Source organism: Haliotis asinina, chromosome 11 (genome assembly GCF_037392515.1).
Source record: "Haliotis asinina isolate JCU_RB_2024 chromosome 11, JCU_Hal_asi_v2, whole genome shotgun sequence".
NCBI lineage: Eukaryota > Metazoa > Mollusca > Gastropoda > Lepetellida > Haliotidae > Haliotis > Haliotis asinina.
The window spans coordinates 43,319,979-43,338,148 of record NC_090290.1 but is presented as its reverse complement, the minus strand read 5'-3'; the positions used below and the strand labels follow the sequence as shown (position 1 = coordinate 43,338,148).

Below are 18,170 nucleotides of genomic sequence, written 5' to 3'. Positions count from 1 at the left end.
TTGTGAATAAGCTATTCGGGATTCGTCAAATGCTTGTTTTAGAAATAACCGCAGCATCAGTCCACAAAATTTAACCAAGCAGACATCTCGTAGGCTCCAACCCACCTTGTCACCCGATGAATAAACCGTGATCATGCGAAACTTGATAAGAACGAAGAGTGTTTATTCGGTTTTGAAAGTTCTGGTGAGACCAGAGGCTAAGAGGTCAAGGGCAGCGTTTAATCAGAAAGCATTAGACATTTCATTCAGCAGACTCCGGTAAGCTCATTAATCTAGATCAGAAATGTACATGATGTACCTTTCTAATCTGCGTGGAACCTTACGACATGAATTGGGTTGGGAGACGTTAGACTGCATTTTCCCCTATCCCCGGCAATGGCATACACTGTTTTTATATTGATAGACCATATGGTTGATCTATGCAAAATAATTTTCAGTAGAGTGAACACGTGAAGATCCTGGTCAGAATTGATCTTCGGTAACCAATGCTACTAACGGGATATGGTGGTTAGGCTCACTGACCTGGTTGACGTATTTTGTCATAACAGTTGCTTAGATCAATGCTCGTGCTATTCATCACAGGATTGTCTTGTCCAGACAAGATCATATTCATATCACCACCATAAGGCTGGAACATTGCTGAGGGTGACACAAAACTAGACTCACTCCAGCTTTTAAAATAATTTCCTTCCAACCGGTACTATTTGTTAAAACATTTTGTATTCAGGTCAAAGATAAAAAAGGGAGACTTGAGCTGTTTTTATTATGTTTATTCCCTTCTCATTTCCTCAAATTCTGTCATCCAGGGACATATAGCAGCTGATAGCCTTGTATGTTGTAGTAGTCTGTCAGTCTCCCAGTCATAAGCACATTTCAAGGATTTACCTTGAGTCCTGTATTTGAGGACTCATACTCTTAATTTTCACTTTCAGGGGTCCTGGACGGCAAAATGGGGGTCTCAGACACTTAATCATTAATACTATGTTGTAATATTGTTGTAATTCAGTTACTGTTGTTGTATTTGTAATGTTTATCATGATCATCACATGTTTAGTGATCAAATCGAAGTAATACTGTAATGCGGCTAGTAGCAAACTCAGTGATAACTTTTTGTTATTTGATTGAGATTTTTACAAAAAGTATTTAGACTTTTTCTGCATCCTGTGGATGTACTAATCAATTTTGTTGCATCCACTGTCAATTTTTATGCGAACAGGACAATACTGGCATGCTTCAGTTTGCATTCAGTGACACAAGTTGTCACAAGTAGGTTTTCTGTTTATTGTTTACCACTGTACATCCAAATAATATGCAGGTTAGTACAAGTTTGTTGTACAGAATCCAGATTTGTTTAGTATCTAAAAAATATGGCTATTGCATATGAGGTTTTCCTTTTTAATAAATAACCTGGGCTTTCAAATTGCTCAATTCTAAATTAGACTCCCATTAAAAATTATGTAATGTTGGAGACTGGAGTGATGAAGCTGTTGATGTCATTTTGCAGTAAACTATGGCGGTACTGGTAGGTGGGTCCTTGGTGGAGTTTGTTATACTTATAGAATGAATGTTTTACGCAATAAAGCATATAGTTGCTTATTTACAACAATCTCCTGTTTATGATTGCATTTTATTAAGAATTTGTTTGAGGTTTCTGGTCAATTCATAGAGCAAAGTAATTGTAAGTTGGAACTATACTGATTGCTTTTATTATTTGATTCAGTTTTATAATCAGTTTATAAGCTTGTTCTGTGGAAAACCAAATTGTTAATCTGTTTCAAATGTTGAATTTGCTAACAAGAAATTCAAAACATGAATTTGCTTCAAATTTCTGCTGCAGATATTTTGCGGACATTGCAACAATGACCGATCGTGAGCTTGATGACACACAGCTGAACCTGTTACAAGAAGAATGCATCCTTGTAGATAGGAATGATAAAAATATTGGATCAGCCTCCAAGAAAACATGTCATCTGCTGAAGAATATTGATGAAGGTGAGTGGTTAAGGTGGTGGGTGTTAGGTGTGTGAGCCTCAACTTGTTGGGTGTACAAGTATGGGTCAGAGGAGGTAATATCAATCTGGACCATTGCTAATTTTAGACGATGTTTGGAAAGATTATTAATTAGATATGAGAACAAAACAAATATTGTTTATCGTTTATGTCATTATTTTTCTCAGACTAACTGACTAGCGGATGCGTTTGTCCTGGATGGAAGGGTAGCTGTGTGGTTGGTTTGCTTACAAACTGGTTTGAATCCTAAATGTCCATATGGGTGCCCTGTGATTGTTATGGCAAACATTTAGTGTTCTATCTATGTGTTTTGAAAAGATTTGGCTTACATGGTACTGAGAATACCGTAAAAATAATCCTGGTGGCAAGAGAATGTTCTGACATGTAAACATGGCTGAATGGTTTAATGCTGTACCACTGCTTTGGGGAAAATAGTAAGTAAATAGTCATATTGAAAATCAAGTCTTTTACTCAAGTCTGATACCTGTCTGCGTCAAGATGTGAGGTGTCTGTGAAGACATGAGGTCTGCATCAAGATATGTGGTGTCTGCATCCAGATGTGTGGTGTCTGTTGCAAGATGTGTGGTGTCTGCGCCAGGATGTGTGGTGTCTGCAAAAGATTGGTTTAATGAGGATGTGAGTAGATAATCCTATTGTTCCAGGAATGCTTCACCGAGCATTCAGCGTGTTTCTCTTCAACAAGCAAGGAGAACTTCTCATCCAGCAGAGGTCGGATGCAAAGATTACATTTCCAGGTTGGCATCTTTGTGTATCAGTTGGGGAAGCATGGTGATCCTATCATCAGTTTGCATTAAAATGTTTGTGCATTCACAGTGCCTGTAGAAAAGGTTCAAGTGTTACAGATGTTGTATTTAGGCTTACACTTTCTCAGTACAGTACAGAGTTTAATACCATTTTGAACCTGCACTCCCAAAGTAAAGCACCAAGTCTCCAGCATATAAAGTCAGCAATCAAACCACCTCAGCTACCATGTCTTCCCCAAAATGGAAGTCTTACAACTGGTAGTCCCATGTCTGCGCCTATCAATACACAATGCATCTTACGAAGTGGTGAAAAGTAACCAGATTTCTAGATAACCACCTGTCTGGAGGCCTATTGTATCTGGTCGGCTGTTTCAATTATATGCAGGCCCTTTTGCCCTTCAGTAAATTATCTGTCAAGGTTCTTATTCAACTTGAATCTTTCCCATATTTTTTTTGTTTTTTTTTTATTAACGTTCAGGAATCCATGATCCATCATGTTACAATAACTTACAGTTTGATCTCCTGGTATATCAGCATTTTGCGCATGGGAATGCCAACACCGGTCTTTAACAGATAAAACCTTCTGTGTTTGCCCTAGGCTTCGCTAATTTTGTAGAAACAGTGTGAAACTGTGTACACTGTATTCTAATTTGTTTTTATTTGTTTGACCTTAAACAAGTGGGCTGGCAGATTTCATTCAGAGCCTGTAGATTTTATAGGCTGTAGGTGGCAGCAGGCCCTGATGGCCATCTGGCAAGTTAAAGTATGGCAAGCACTGAATGTAACACATTGTATTTTGTATTACACTTTGTATTTAAAGTACACATTCTAGTACTTTCTTTACTGATTTATGTTGATATATTTAGTATTGAAAGACATTCAGGTCAATTTCTTTGTGCAGTTTAATTTCTATTGATAAAAAGGTTCAGAAGTAATGTTTAGCTTGAGATCGTGTGATCTGGTGTAAATCACATGACTGAAGTGGGGAGATAACCAGGGTAGGGGCAAAACAGATGGTCAGCATCCAGTCAACATACAGTGTCACCAATGGCTTAGCAACAAGTAGCAGCAGAAAATAGTTTGTACCTAAAAAAAAAGAGTTTTTGGTGTGTGGAATCATATGGGTTGTGGATGAACATTAAGGCAGATAGTAGCAACGGTGACATATTTATTATGTACACTTATTTTGCTTGGTTTGCAAGTTAGATTTTAGACTGACCTGTAAAGGTCCTGGGTAGAATTGATCTTCATTAATCCCATGGTTGTCATAAGAGGCGACCAGTGGGATCCAGGGATCATGGCTTGGTCACTGGGTTTACACTTGTCATCTTATCCCAACTGTGTAAGTCGATGCTTATGTTGTAGATCACTTGATCGTCTGGTCCAGATCCAGTTATTTACAGAAAATCACCATATAGCTTGACTATTGCTGAGTGCAGCATAAAACTGAAGTCACTAGATTTTAGAACAAAGAAATATCCATAAAAGCAGTGCTGAGTACCACTTCCATCCCCGTGCCAGGTCACTGGACAAATACATGCTGCAGCCACCCTCTGAATGTGACAGGGGAGTTGGAGGAGGCAGCAGCTGTCGGAGTTCGCAGAGCCGCTCAGAGGAAACTCAAACATGAACTCGGCATTGAACCAGAACAGGTGACATTTAAATCTCAATACAATCAGATCTTGCATTTTATCACCAACCATTTGGCCTACCAAACAAGTAAGATGACTTCTTGCATGCTTTGTTTTGTGAAAATGGGGATCAACTCACACATAATATGCTGCAACCATGCAAGTTGAATACATTCTTCCTCTGCTTTTGAAAATGAAATGGAATATTTCTTTACGGGGAAAGAATCATGGTCTTATGATTTTGCTGACATTTATAAAGGAGTTTGTCTTACCCTGCAGGTGCCTGTTGATGGGTTCCACTACCTTACTAGAATTCACTACCGTTCCAACAACGTGCCTGATGACAAGACATGGGGGGAGCACGAGATCGACTACATCCTGTTGTCACAGAGAGATGTAGATATAGTTCCTAATGAGAATGAAGTAAAGGATTACAAGTTTGTCAGTAAAAAGGATTTGAAAGAGTTGATAGGTTTGTTGCCATCTTGTTTTTTAATTCCATTTGAAATATTTGCCTAATCGTTAAACAAATGATCACTTATCATGCCATTGGCCCGAGTTTTATATCGAACAGTGGGTACAATGTGTGAAGCCCATTTCTGGTGTTCCCCCCACCATGATATTGCTGGAATATTGCTAAAAGTGGGGTAAAAGTAAACTTACTCACTCACTATTTGCTGTGTGAGTTATAGATGGTCCTTGATGACTTTTAGGGTCATTTTAATTTATCAAAATAGTTTATCAAAATTGTCACAAGAATCTTAACGTCAGTAAATCAATAGAATTTAGGGGAACATATATACAACTAAGAGATAGTGGTTTGGCAGAGTGGTCAGACAGTACATTTATCATGCCAAAGACTGTAAAATAACACACATGGGTGCAGTGTTCACAGCCAGTTTCTGATTTGGATATTACATACATAAAACCAATCAGTATGATAAACACCGGTGGCAGACATCATGATCTAAAACTCAGTCACTCACTCACTCTGTCTAAATGATAATTTTATGAGGCAGTTTAACCGTATTATCTTGTCCAATTATGCTGTACTTTGTTATTTTTCTGATTCAACCAAACTTGAGTGATGGAAAGTTTTATTGATTCTAAGGGTATCATACTGGTTAAAGCATTCACTTAAAACTCCAAAGCCCAGGTTGTGTTCAAAAATGGTCCAATATGTGAAGCTCATATCTGCAATGATGTTGCTAGAATGTTGCTAAACAAGGGATAGATCCATGCTCACTCACTGACTGTTTGAACTTTCAGCGAAAGCAGATGCTGAGGGTATCCTTCTAACTCCCTGGTTCCGTCTTGTCGCAAACAAGTTCCTGTTTGACTGGTGGGAGCATCTCAACAACGTTGACCAATACAATGACCACGCCACCATACACCGCATGTGACCAGGATGTAGTAGCTGGTGATGTAACCAATGCAGTCTGAGATGTTGCTACTGAAGATGATCCTCGATATCTCTAGGGTATACATTCCCATAAATCTCCAGTATATCCTGGATGCATCTGCTACTCAGCCTGATAATTTTATTACCTCCTTTGCTGGCTCTGCATTCTCACAGTAACCAATCAGCTCAGCCTCCATTAATGCCTAGCTTGCGAGTGTAAACAAAGATAGAGGCTGCAGCTGCAAAGGTTTGTTGGCAGTGTGACTCAGATTTTAGGGATATCATGCAGACAAACTGACAGATCCAATACTTTTGCAAAATATGCAAGGGCTTCTGCTACCTCTTTCAGAGTACCTCTGCATCATTTGTGTTGCCAAGTTACATCAGTTAAATAATTAAAAAAGCAAAAAATGAGTTGTGACTGGTACACTCAGCTTCCCAGCGTAGACACCTGACTGGATAAAAAGCCAGCTAATGTAGGTAGTAAATTCATCAGACCGAGGCATAGATGCATCCAGGGTAATGTGGAGATTTATCGGAACATATATCCAGTCGATTATCAAGGATGACAGAGGATAAATATTGCCATAATCACTGATATCCCAAATCTGTATACACTAAGTCTGCCATTACCTGTGTATCTGAATAAGGCATTGCAGTGCTGCAGGAGTGTAATGATATATCAAACTGTCATCGGCAGTGGGAAGCCAGGCCTAGTGACTCGTCACACTAAGGACCCGGGTTCAATTCCCTACATAGTTACAATGTGTGAAGCCCTTTTCTGGTGTCCCCTGTCATGGCGTTGTTGGAATATTGCCTAAAGCAGCATAAATCTAAGCTCACTGAAACAATCATTGTATTGCAGTTGCTTGCCCAGTGATTGTACAGTATTCCAAAATTCAAATTGCACATGCATACAAGTACTGGTGATCGTAAATCCTTGTAAACCAGTTGGTAAACATTAATGGTTTAATATATTGTTACACTCCTATTACAATAAGCAACAGAAATCATTAGTCAGAAATCGAAATTCCAAAACAGTTTAATTTCCAGTCTCAATGCCCAAGTGCGCAGATTGATGCTCATGTTGTTGATCACTGGATTGTCTGGTCCAGACTCAATTATTTACAGACCGCCGCAGTATAGCTGGAATATTGCTGAGTGTGGCGTAAAACTAACCTCAATCACTCAATCACAATCCAGTCTCAATGTGGATGAGCTGCTGTATCAACAACTCCAGAGTTGCTTCCCTTTGATTTGAGTGGCGGTTTTGTTAACCTTTCCGTTGTGTTCAAGCTAAGTGATGAACTGTTGCCTTTTGTAAACCTTGCCTTTATAACATGTCTCTGCAATCTTCTGAGAATTAGACCATGACATGGCTGTTGGTAGAAATGCATTAAGCTGCCCTTTAGATATGCAAGTATGGAGTACATAATGTATACAAGTCAGTAAGTCATGATGGTGTGTTGTGTGTGATATACAAAATTACAGTACATTCCTGTGAATGGTCTAACTGGGTCCATGTGATAAGTCCCGTTTTTTTTAGTTTTTTTCAAGTGCGTTTGTCTTTAACTTCTTTAAGTGGCATTTAGAAGCTGTATGATAAAGATGACCAATTTTTACAGAGACAACTTTTTTTTTGCAGTAGATGAGATGTTTAGGTGTAGATGCTAACTTAACACTTGATAACCGTTTTAGCACCTACTCTCAAACCTTGAATCTGTTGCAAAGAAGATGTTGTCTATCCTGTAAATGTTCCTCTAAATGTTATGGCAGTTTCTGTCAGTTGGGAGAAAGAATGAAATTTTATTCAATCTTACCGGTAACATGATAAAGGTTGGAAGTTGTAGATGTCAAAATCTTGTTCAAATTGTTTTATGGATATCATTTATTAATTTGAATATATTGTGTATCATGGTATATTTATTAATATATAAAAAGTACTGGAAATATTTTGTTTTGTCTTTATAATGCAGGACCTTAATTACTCTCACATGTACTACTGGTCATTATATGACTGGAGTGTTGGAGTAGCCTTGTGGTTAAACTGTTTGCTTATCATACCAAAGACCCAGGTTCGATTCCCCACATTGGGTACAGTGTGTGAAGCCCATTTCTGATGTACAGATATTTCTGGAATAATAGGGGCTATATAATAACTAAACTCCCTGTCTGTTTCTTATTCATGCTTATTTGCTTTCTCATTCCTCTCTTCCGATAGCGGAAACTTGAATCCCTTCAATTCCCTTGAAGTGAATGTACAATCACTCACCCCAAGTTACCTCCCTTTCTTCCCACCAAAAGGCACCCACGTAAGCATGACTCAGCATAAGTATCAAATTTTAATTTTCAGTTGTCTGGATTATTGTGTTTATGTAATGTGGGTTCAACCTGTCAAGGGTGAAAGACCTTCACTCCAGCCTGTCTTCTGGCATCATGCTGGCCTGTTCTGATATGGGAATACTGTTCAAAGCAGTGTAAAATCAAATCAGTCAGTGCGACAAGTTGTCCAGTTGTCTTAAGTAGCCTTCGCACAGCAAACTGAAGTTTGACGACACATGTTGACAAACTTGAGTTTGAGAGTATGAACATTTCAACTACTCACCGCCGACATTTCAGAGTTCTAAAACTGTTGTTGAGAAATAGTATCAGTCTCCATTCTCAGCAACTTTTCTCTCAAACCTGCCGTGTTATCAAACTTGAGTTTGATGTGTAAAGTGTTGTCAAACTAGTATTCAGTCAGCAAAATTGTCATGAGACTGCACTGATAGAGACATAATGCTCTCATGACAGGAAAGTTTGACAATATGAGTTTGACACGTGATAATGCGAGTTTGACAACTTTTATATTTTCAACAAAGTGTTGTCAAATCTGAGTTTGCTTTGGATCCAGCAGGTCGATGGGGTAGCCTAGTGGTTAAAGCATTCACTCGTCAGACCAAAAACTAATTCCGGCAATGATACAATGTGTGGAGCCCATTTCCGCTGTAACTGCTGTCATATTGCTGGAATATTGCTAGAAGCTGTCTTAAACTGGATGTACTACCTGATTCTTAGGCCAAGCAATGTGTAATGCTGGGTACATCCCAAAAGCACATCAGGAACTTATGATATGATGTTCAAGTCCAGGATCATCCTGTTTATGCTTTTGATGGATTCGACTGTTCAGATCAACTAATCCACAACATTGTTTAAATATGGATTAGACTCAGGCAAAATTGCATGCTCTAGAAAATTGGAATGTTTACTCATGAAGATGAATAAGGCAACACATGAAAGTACAAATGTCCCCTTTTTCCATTTCCAGAATTTAAATGGAAAAGAATAAAAGAACGCTTGCACTGACATGTGATCCCTTGTTCATTTCTACAAATGTGTGTGTGCATGCATGCATGCCTGTGTGCGTGCGTGCGTGTTTAGTTTTACGCCGCACTCGGCAATATCATGGCGGCTGTCTGTAAATAATCGAGTCTGGTCCAGACTATCCAGTGATCAACAGCATGAACATCAATCTGGACGGTTGGAAGCCAATGGCACGTGACAACAGATGACCCAATCCCGTTAGTCACCTCTTTCAACAAGCGTAGTCGCCTTTTATGGCAAGTATGGGTTGCTGAAGGCCTATTCAACCCTGTACCGTCACGGGTATGTATATCAATGCAGTAAGTAATGTTTTCAAAAATAACGCAAGCCTTTCAGGTTCATTCAGGTATTACATAATCAGCCCAGCACAAGGCAGCAAAGGGAATACCCAAGCGAGAACAAAGACTCTTTCAGTCACAACAACTACTTAGGGGAAACAATATTGAATAGGGGAAACAATATTGAATCGGTAATATTTTGGAAATCAATAGGAATAATTTTATTTTGGAATGAACTGTTTCTGTGGCACAGTTTACTGTTCATGGTAGTTTCCTTAGAAGATATTCATCATTTGAAACTATTGTGGACAGATCACATTGAGCACTAAATATACATTCAGAGGACGTTAGTGTTTCTGATACTTCCTCAGGGCAGCAGGTGCTTGTTGAAATAGTCCAGTAGTCAGGTGTTTGTAGTGAATGCTTCCTTAGAACTGAAAGCTTTGGAAAATGTCAGCCAGGTGATGTTTGAAGGTAAAAACGTCTCTCCTGGGTTTTGCAGATGCAACAGTTTGTTTGTTGAAGTGTTCTTTAAACATAAAGGATTGTTTCCACAGAACAGTGCTTGATGTAGTCTGCTGTCCGGGTGTTGTTTTCAGTTAAGGGGGTGATTCCATATGACTGTAGATGCTCGTTAAAATTGTCTGTTAGCTAGGTGTTCCCAGAAAGGTCAAAGGTTTCTGTGTGACTGCAGGTGCTTGTTAAAATAGTCAATTTGCAAGGTGTACAAGAAAGGTAAGAGTCTTTCCTGATGAGGTAGGGAACAAAAGACCCATGATTAACATGACTGATCCACCACAACCATCAGTCAAGAGGGAAGACTACTCAGTCTGTCATGGATATAGGACACCACTTTATTGTCTTCATATAAAACCAGAACCAAAGTAGACTTGATCCTGATCATAGAATTCATCTTTTCGTTTGCATCAGGCCTGACACTTGACGAAATGACTTGTCCCTGTTTCGTTCTCACAGTTGAACGAGTATTGGTTTACACCCCTTTGAGCTATTTTCCAGCTATATTGGTGTATCAAGAATGGACGCACTGTACTCATGTAGAGATGAACCCAGAGCTTCAGCATGACGGACGGACGCTTTACTCATTGGGCAACCCAGTATCTGTGTCATTTTCTACCCATGCAGCCCCTTTAACCAAGACCCATGTGTCGAATGCCTTGGTGTAAGACTTCCAGAGCATTGATCACATGCAGACTGCAACACTACAGGTCGTCATCGTCTTCGGGAAGAGCCATGTTCGTTGCATCTTCAAGTTCCTTTTCCATCCTGGCTAGAGTATCCTTGTCGATGCTGATCTCTGGTGGGGGATGACATGGCCCGGACACAAATTCCAGCTTGGGGTCCCCCACTAACTTCCTCAAGATACTGAGGAACGGCTTCTCAATGTTGTAGTTGCTCTTTGCACTGATGTCACAGTACATCAAATTCTTCTTGCGATGGAATTTGATGATTCTTGATCGTACTTTCCGGTCTGGGGCGTCGACCTTGTTGCCGCATAGCATTATGGGTATTTTGCCACACACCCTGTCAAGATCTCTCCACCAATTAGGAACGTGTTTGTAGGTTGTCATGGCAGTCACATCGAACATGATGATGCTGCACTGAGCCTGTGGAAGACATGAAGGAAATGGGAATTAGGTCAAAGATTTCAACATCATCGATCGAATCTGGCCATGGCTGAGAGCATGAACTACAATTCGAGTCGTAGGAGATTGAACTAGTCATCATGCGAGATTGGACTAGTCACCATGCGAGATTGGACTAGTCGGTCTCTATTGTAACCACCAGGTTACTTTCCTTTCCAACCTGTGAAGATCTGCGCAAAAACTGATTGTCAGCACCCCATGCTAGTTATAAGAGGCGACTAACGAGATCGGGTGGTAAACCTCCCTGGCGTGGTTGACACATTTCATCGTATCCCAGTTACTTAGATCGATGCTCATGCTGTTGATCACTCGATTGTTTCGATTACATGTATTTGCAGCAAGTTTGCTGGAATATCGCTGAGAGCCGCGTTAAACAAACCAACCAACCTTCCTGGACAAGCTTTGAGTGCTACCCACTACATGAAAATCTCAGTCAAAAACCCCCAAAGGCTTTAATCATCAATTGATGTTAAATTATATATTATTTCACAAATGGCAAGAGAAATTCTGAAATGGCGATAATTGTTATAGTCAGTTGTGAGAAAACAGCTATATTTACCCTGCTATGAATCCCTCCCGCCGCGCTATGTAAACACACGATGGGCGGCAGTGTACGGGCTGGACACATGAAGTATCATAATCAATTCCGTTTAATTATTTTAATGAACGGCAAACTAATATTGTAAATACCACGATAACTGTGCGGCGGCCTATTTGTACAAAGCAGTAAGGTGGTCGTAAGTCACTAAGGTAACCTTAGTGCAGTTTTAAAGAAAGGGAGTTAAGGTTAACCTTAGTAAATATTGCTTTGTGAAAGGAGACCGAGTACATTTGTTTTACCACTTTGTTACACTACACATTCACTCACTCAGGCACTCACTCATCAACTAATACACCCACTCACCCACCCACCGACTGACTCTGACGTACAGTCTTACCCCAATGTAGTATCCGTCACGGAGCACTCCAAAGTTCTCCTGTCCAGCAGTATCCCACAGGTTGAACCTCACAGGACCACGGTTGGTGTGGAAAAGGAGCGAGTGGACCTCAGCTCCCACTGTAGCAATGTACTTCCTCTCGAACTCACCCGTCAGATGGCGCTGCCAACAAACATGATAATTATGAAATCAAAGTAATGTCGACAAGAAGCATATCTGCACTTGGGCCAGCAGTCATGTAACAGGACTAGACATAGGTCGGGTTACTGGGGACCAGATTCGAACTCAGACTACCTCTCTGGCAAGGTTGTAATAGATAAACCTATCGTAGATCTTTATAACAGGCAAGTCCAAGTAAACCGATCCAAGAAGTATTTTTGTAGTTTCTATAAAGATGTGTGCATGACCACCCCAGAGGGCGCATAGGTGTGTCTATTTCGTCTTTTTTTAAGCAGGGATCCCGAACTTTCAATATGGATAAGAAGTAGAAGCGTAAAAATATTTTTCAAAGACAGACATCTTATGAACGTGTCGTCATTTCTCATTGTTACCATGCCAAAACAACACATAGGGTCACGTGCACAACGCATTAGCCCCAAATTTCATGCAAATTCCACGCCATACACCAATCAAGAGTGTTTACTGTTCAAACAACTATGGTGATGAGGAAGTGCAAGTGGGGATGCACTCTCAAATCGTTCTTTATTTTCATATCAACATTGACTCCGTCATAGCTCCAATCGGACATTAAGAAATTAAGTTTCCCTACTTTCGTTTCGGAGTATACATACTCCTGATCACGGGTTTCATCGACCCAAGTCTAAGTAAATTTATCCTCAGTATTATCTTAATATATCAATATATCGGCACAAAATGGTTATGCTTGCCATAAAAGGCGACTATGCTTGTCGTTAGAGACGACTAACGGGATCGGGTGGTCAGGCTCGCTGACTTGGTTGACACATTTCATCGGTTCCCATTTGCGCAGATCGATGCTCATGTTGTTTATCACTGGATTGTCTGGTCCAGACTTGATTATTTACATGTAGTTGGAATATTGCTGAGTGCGGAGTAAAACTGAATTCTAAGATGCTTCGGTGAAAGATCAAAGGCGCCGACACTACTTTATCAGACGATCATGTGCAGTTTTTGCATTACGTCACAATGCGTTGACGCCACTGCGCCATTCCTGTCTTCCCCCTCGTAATCGAGTTAGCCCTGTGCGAGGATTCTTAATTTAGGTCACAGACACCGCCGTTTGTTTTCTGCCATAGGTTAATCGAAATTAGGCTTATTAAATACGCCATCTTAGAAAAGAAATACAGTTCGCTCTACCACTATGTATAGTGTAATCAGGGAGCCATAGAGTATCCCTGGTGTAATAAAGCACAGTTTCGCCCTGACCTATTATATCGTTAAAGCACTCGTACGCAAGCGTCCTCGTGCTTTAACTATAACAGTTCAGGGCGAAAGCGTGCTTATTACACTATACATGGTGGTAGAACGAACTGTATTTCTTCACTCACTCACTCACTCACAAAATGGTGGAAATAATGCCGATGCCGCGTAAAATGTTGACTCACTCACTCACTTCTTGAATGTGTATTCGTATTATCAGTATTCAATACTAGACACATTTCAGTCAGATACTTGTATTTACTTCAATACTGTCCTTATCCCAATTACCATGGTACCTCTATTACATTAAGACTGACAATATCGCCTTGCGGCAGGGAACTCTGATTTTTAGACTGAGTGAGTTTAGTGTTTCCTCAAACTATTGATACGCTTTGCATCATTCAAACAGAACTTTCCCCACTTCTGTTCGAAATTAATCGAGAAACATATCATTTTTAAAGTCAATGGCTATGTTGTCATAAACCCATCCAATAAATATGCAAATGAGACTATTGGGAAATACCATGGACAGATATTCACGTTATGTTTACTTGCTCATTAACTATTGATTCACGTTGTGTTTGGAGTGGGTTTTTCCTGTGTGGGTGATTCTGCATGCAAGCAAGTCTGAGAGTGTCAGTACTATGTGTAATGGGAATTTTCAGTCAAACAATAAACATATGCGTGTACTAAAGTGACTTGAATGAAAATGCGGATTGAGATTCCTTACTTATATAAAAGAAAACAGTAAATGTCATTTCAGTTTTCAATATTTTAAGATTTTATATAATAAAAATATAACTTTAGAGTGGACATAACTACGATCGATATACGTTTTTCACATTCTAAATATTCTTCATGTATATCACGAACTAGCAAAGAAGGCACATTGGTGTATCAGTGTTAGTAACGTCGTTTTCTGTTGACGAGTTAACTCCTTAACAATGATAAAATAATTATTTCTTTACCTTGCAAAAAGTCGTTTTGCCGACTGATCCGTCTCCTATTAGAACCAGCTTAAACGTCGGAATTGACTCATCCATTTCGGGCAATTTTCTTCAAGCGTCCGACACGGGTTTGACGTTCGTTCTTGAACAAAATCAGCACTGTGAAAATACGCAGTACGTCCCGCCCGTTATATAGAGGAGAACCGGTTCATGTCTGTCCGAATCCGTTTAAACCGACCGGGATTGCTTTAAACGAGACGGAACCACCCCAGCGTCAACTGTGAAACACAGCGATGCTCAAAAAGTAGGCCTGATCAATATGAAATCGTTTTTCATTGAACTGATTGAAGTTTGAAGGTATATCATGTCACGTTTGTATAATATCAAACCAGCATCTACATCCGAACATATTCCGAACTCATTCCTTACTTGTATTGTGATCTTGTTATCGATCGATTTAGTTGTGTACAACACAGAAATCATGTTTAGTTGTATACAGTACAGAAATAATTACTTCCTCTGTTTATTCAACGGTGAAATCTTTAAAATATATGACAGAAATTGTTTTGTTGTTTCATACATTCTTTTAGTTAACACTGCGAATATTTACATTCACTGGGTATTGCACAACGGCATGAAATGTCATGTTGGAAGCCAGCCAAGCATGATTCATACGTCACAGGATACTTTCATTAGAGTTATCTCCCTTTATTGATCCGTTTACAATTATGTGTAATTCAAGCTGATAATCGATGTACACGGGTAGATTGGCTATACATGAATTACATAGAATGTACACAGATAGATAATCGGTTCTGGGATTGAACGCTGGCCTCTTGTTAACTTATTATGTTTGTGTAATATAAAGATTGTAATTTACATAATAACAACGTTATTGCACTTCTCGTGTGTGTTTGTTACGCTGTGCATCGATGGACTGTATTTAGGTTTCTACCAAGCCCCGTGTCTGTTGTACGGGGACACTTTTTCCATTATTTTTTCCATTACCAGCGATAAGGTGTCTTTTGTAGTCATATTCAGTGAAGTGAAGTCCCTTGTCGAACGCCATTTATTTAAATCAAAAAGAAATAACGAAGACACGTCCTTTAATCTGAACGAAAACAAGTAATATTTCTTATTGCTCGCAATTTTCAGTCTAGATAACCAAAACATTTTTATGGAAACGTTGTTCTTCTTCAACTCCAGAAGATGCGGGGTGCTCGCATCCGTATGACACTGATATTGACAATTATCGGTCTAAATAACCGAAACATAAAAAGCAAAGTTTGTAAGGTCATACAAAAACTATTTTATTTTATTTTATTTTTCTTCAACTCCAGAAGGAGCGGGACATACACATTCGTGTGACCTGGCTAGTGACAGGGAATCGATACTTCCTGGTTTAAGCCGCGTCAGTCTGAAGTGGAATGCACGGCTTGTAACGAGGGCTTTTGTTACTTGCTTGTCTACAGACGAGATGAATATACAAAGGACATTAGTCTTTTCAGGTGAAATAACTGGTATCATGTCGATTATGAGTTGGTGCTTGTGTGAGTTGGGTACACTCCTATTTAGAAAATTATCTTTAAGCAGTGTTTTGTTGTTGTTTTGAGTGTGATTTTTGTTTTGTCTATTTTGGTTAATTGTTTATTGTATTGTGTGTTCGCGCGCGCGTGTGTGTGTGTGTGTGTATGAGAGAGAGGAGGGGGGGCGGGAGAGAGCTAAAGAGAGAGGGATGGGGTGGTGGGGGTTGGGGGAAGGGACAATCAGTGAAAGAAAAGGGGTGGGGGTGTAGGAGTTATAGGTCATAGATTTTCACTTTGTCGAGCTGCACCTAATCAATATCTGTAAAGTACCCTCTCATTGCGAGGATTAAAGATTTAAAGGATTTTTTTTTTAAATATAAAAATGTTGAGATGACTTCCCAACTTGAAGCGCTTCACAGTACAATACATCTAGACACATTGTTGTACTGTGAAGCGTTTCAACACTTGGGTCATCTCAAAATTTTATATTTAAAAAAAATCTTTGTTCCTAGCAATGACACGAGGGCCTGCGCAAAGAACCTCATCAAACACAACCCTCTCGTTCTCGTTATTTCTTCCGAGGACCGAAGGTTGCAGTTGGAATTGGAACATTATTTCAATAGCTGCAAGTTCCATTTTTACAGCCTGCCACATATTTAATAATAGTTATTTGCTCTATTTGTATATGGGCGTTAATAACACTGTACGAGAAATTATATATATGAGCGTATATGAATACATTTGCATGTTTCACATTTTGTATTTAGAATAAATACACGTGCACCTGGCTAAAGAATTAGATCATGGCAGAAAGAGGAAGGCCCAAGGCTGGAATGACTCACTAGCGATACAGCTGCGGGCCAAGCCTTAATGCATCCCTGGCAATACATCGTCGTGTAGCACGGGGTACACGTGTGTTGGACACTTAAGTTCGGCCAGTACATGAATTTCCTATACTTAAGAGCATTGTGGGTTTAAGGGCAGAACAAATGTGCACAACGTGTACATGAGATCGACCCTGGAAACACCCACTTCTGGTATTACAGGCCATATTGCAATTCAGACATTTTTCAGTAACGTTTTGATATTTATTTTGTTTGGTCATACCCGGTTTCCCAATGTATATTCATATTTGCCCTGATTTTCAAACGTGCTGAAAACATATACTACTCTGACGGTATTGCGAGGTAAATATTGTAAACCGTTTCCGAATGTTCCTATCGATACGAATAGCTCCCCAGCAGTGTAACGGCTAGGCTGAGGCGACTAACTGGACCGTAGGGTCGGGTTCGGTGAATTGGTTGATGACGTCACGTCTCTGATTGCTGAGATTTCCTGGATGTAAACCCACTCGAAATTTCACCCTTGGGCTTAAAACGGGATATTTTCTCCCGTTATTAAGCCCATGGACCTAAATTAATGTTTCAAGTTTTATTGTTTACAGTGACGTCCCTCTGCAAAAGCACATGCACTTCAGCACTTCAGCATTTGTGACGTTTGTAGATTAGTTACAGGTTTTCACATGTACAGACTGTTTTTAACAACTGAAAGTTTCAGAAGCTTTTAACCTTGCGTTCTTTAATGACTGTTCATTTTTCATGTGTTCTGCATTATTCCGTTTATATTAAAGTTTGTTCCGTTTTACTATCTATTAGAATCATTTTCTTCAGTTACAAACATTTCCCGAATTTAAAGCCCTGGGCTTAATTGAGGGGTTTATATTTGTTAACAAGAGCGGTCATTTTCCGTTACGCCCAGGGCTTAAATACGGGAAATCTTGGTACGTGACATCTCTCATTACGTAGACGTTACTAAAAACATCAATCACTGAACTGTCTGGCCCAAACTCCATTATCTACCGACTGTCGCCATAAAAAGACAGATAAAGGATAAACAGGAAAACGGCTAACAATAACCGCCTCTCTCAAGATATATCACAATATCATTTTGGATTTATGGCCAAATCTCCACCAACCAGCAGGCCTACTCAGTCAATTCACGTGTGAAGACCCTATTTGTCCTACGGCAAACTGTATCTTGACACACCCTTTCCATATCAGGATGTTCTGTTTCATCTGGGGATAAAGGAGATTATAACACAATATAACAGTTCCCAGTGACACGGTGTTCAGAAACATCTCAAAACACACAAGGCGAATATGCCAACAGATACTGAGCTTGAATTAATACTCATCGGTATTGTATATGACGTATGTGTATCAGGGGCGGTAGGGTAGCCCAGTTGTTAA

At 39.7% G+C, this 18,170-nt stretch overlaps 2 protein-coding genes across 2 annotated transcripts; one reads left to right on the top strand and one right to left on the bottom strand.

Annotated features, from left to right (window-relative positions):
• The first annotated feature begins 14 nt into the window (after positions 1 to 14).
• On the top strand, positions 15 to 7,759 carry LOC137256287 (isopentenyl-diphosphate Delta-isomerase 1-like). The gene is made up of 6 exons (XM_067794033.1): positions 15 to 258; positions 1,838 to 1,992; positions 2,673 to 2,765; positions 4,296 to 4,426; positions 4,685 to 4,877; positions 5,675 to 7,759. Exons 1-6 carry the CDS (start codon positions 134 to 136, stop codon positions 5,806 to 5,808), a joined length of 831 nt encoding a protein of 276 aa, XP_067650134.1. The 5' UTR covers positions 15 to 133; the 3' UTR covers positions 5,809 to 7,759.
• Positions 7,760 to 9,510: 1,751 nt separating this feature from the next.
• On the bottom strand, positions 9,511 to 14,858 carry LOC137256289 (GTP-binding nuclear protein ran-1-like). Its single transcript, XM_067794034.1, has 3 exons — positions 14,417 to 14,858; positions 12,051 to 12,212; positions 9,511 to 11,073 (listed from the first exon to the last, which is right to left on the bottom strand). Exons 1-3 carry the CDS (start codon positions 14,489 to 14,491, stop codon positions 10,669 to 10,671), a joined length of 642 nt encoding a protein of 213 aa, XP_067650135.1. The 5' UTR covers positions 14,492 to 14,858; the 3' UTR covers positions 9,511 to 10,668.
• Between the last annotated feature and the right edge of the window lie 3,312 nt (positions 14,859 to 18,170).

Excerpts from the sequence above, each read along its gene's own strand:
- LOC137256287 (XM_067794033.1), top strand. The coding sequence starts at position 134 with ATGCGAAACTTGATAAGAACGAAGAGTGTTTATTCGGTTTTGAAAGTT. Across the intron at positions 1,993-2,672 it reads GCTGAAGAATATTGATGAAG|GAATGCTTCACCGAGCATTC; the intron begins GTGAGTGGTTAA and ends CTATTGTTCCAG. Across the intron at positions 4,427-4,684 it reads TCGGCATTGAACCAGAACAG|GTGCCTGTTGATGGGTTCCA; the intron begins GTGACATTTAAA and ends CTTACCCTGCAG.
- LOC137256289 (XM_067794034.1), bottom strand. The coding sequence starts at position 14,491 with ATGGATGAGTCAATTCCGACGTTTAAGCTGGTTCTAATAGGAGACGGA. Across the intron at positions 12,213-14,416 it reads GCAAAACGACTTTTTGCAAG|CGCCATCTGACGGGTGAGTT; the intron begins GTAAAGAAATAA and ends GTTTGTTGGCAG. Across the intron at positions 11,074-12,050 it reads GTGACGGATACTACATTGGG|GCTCAGTGCAGCATCATCAT; the intron begins GTAAGACTGTAC and ends TGTCTTCCACAG.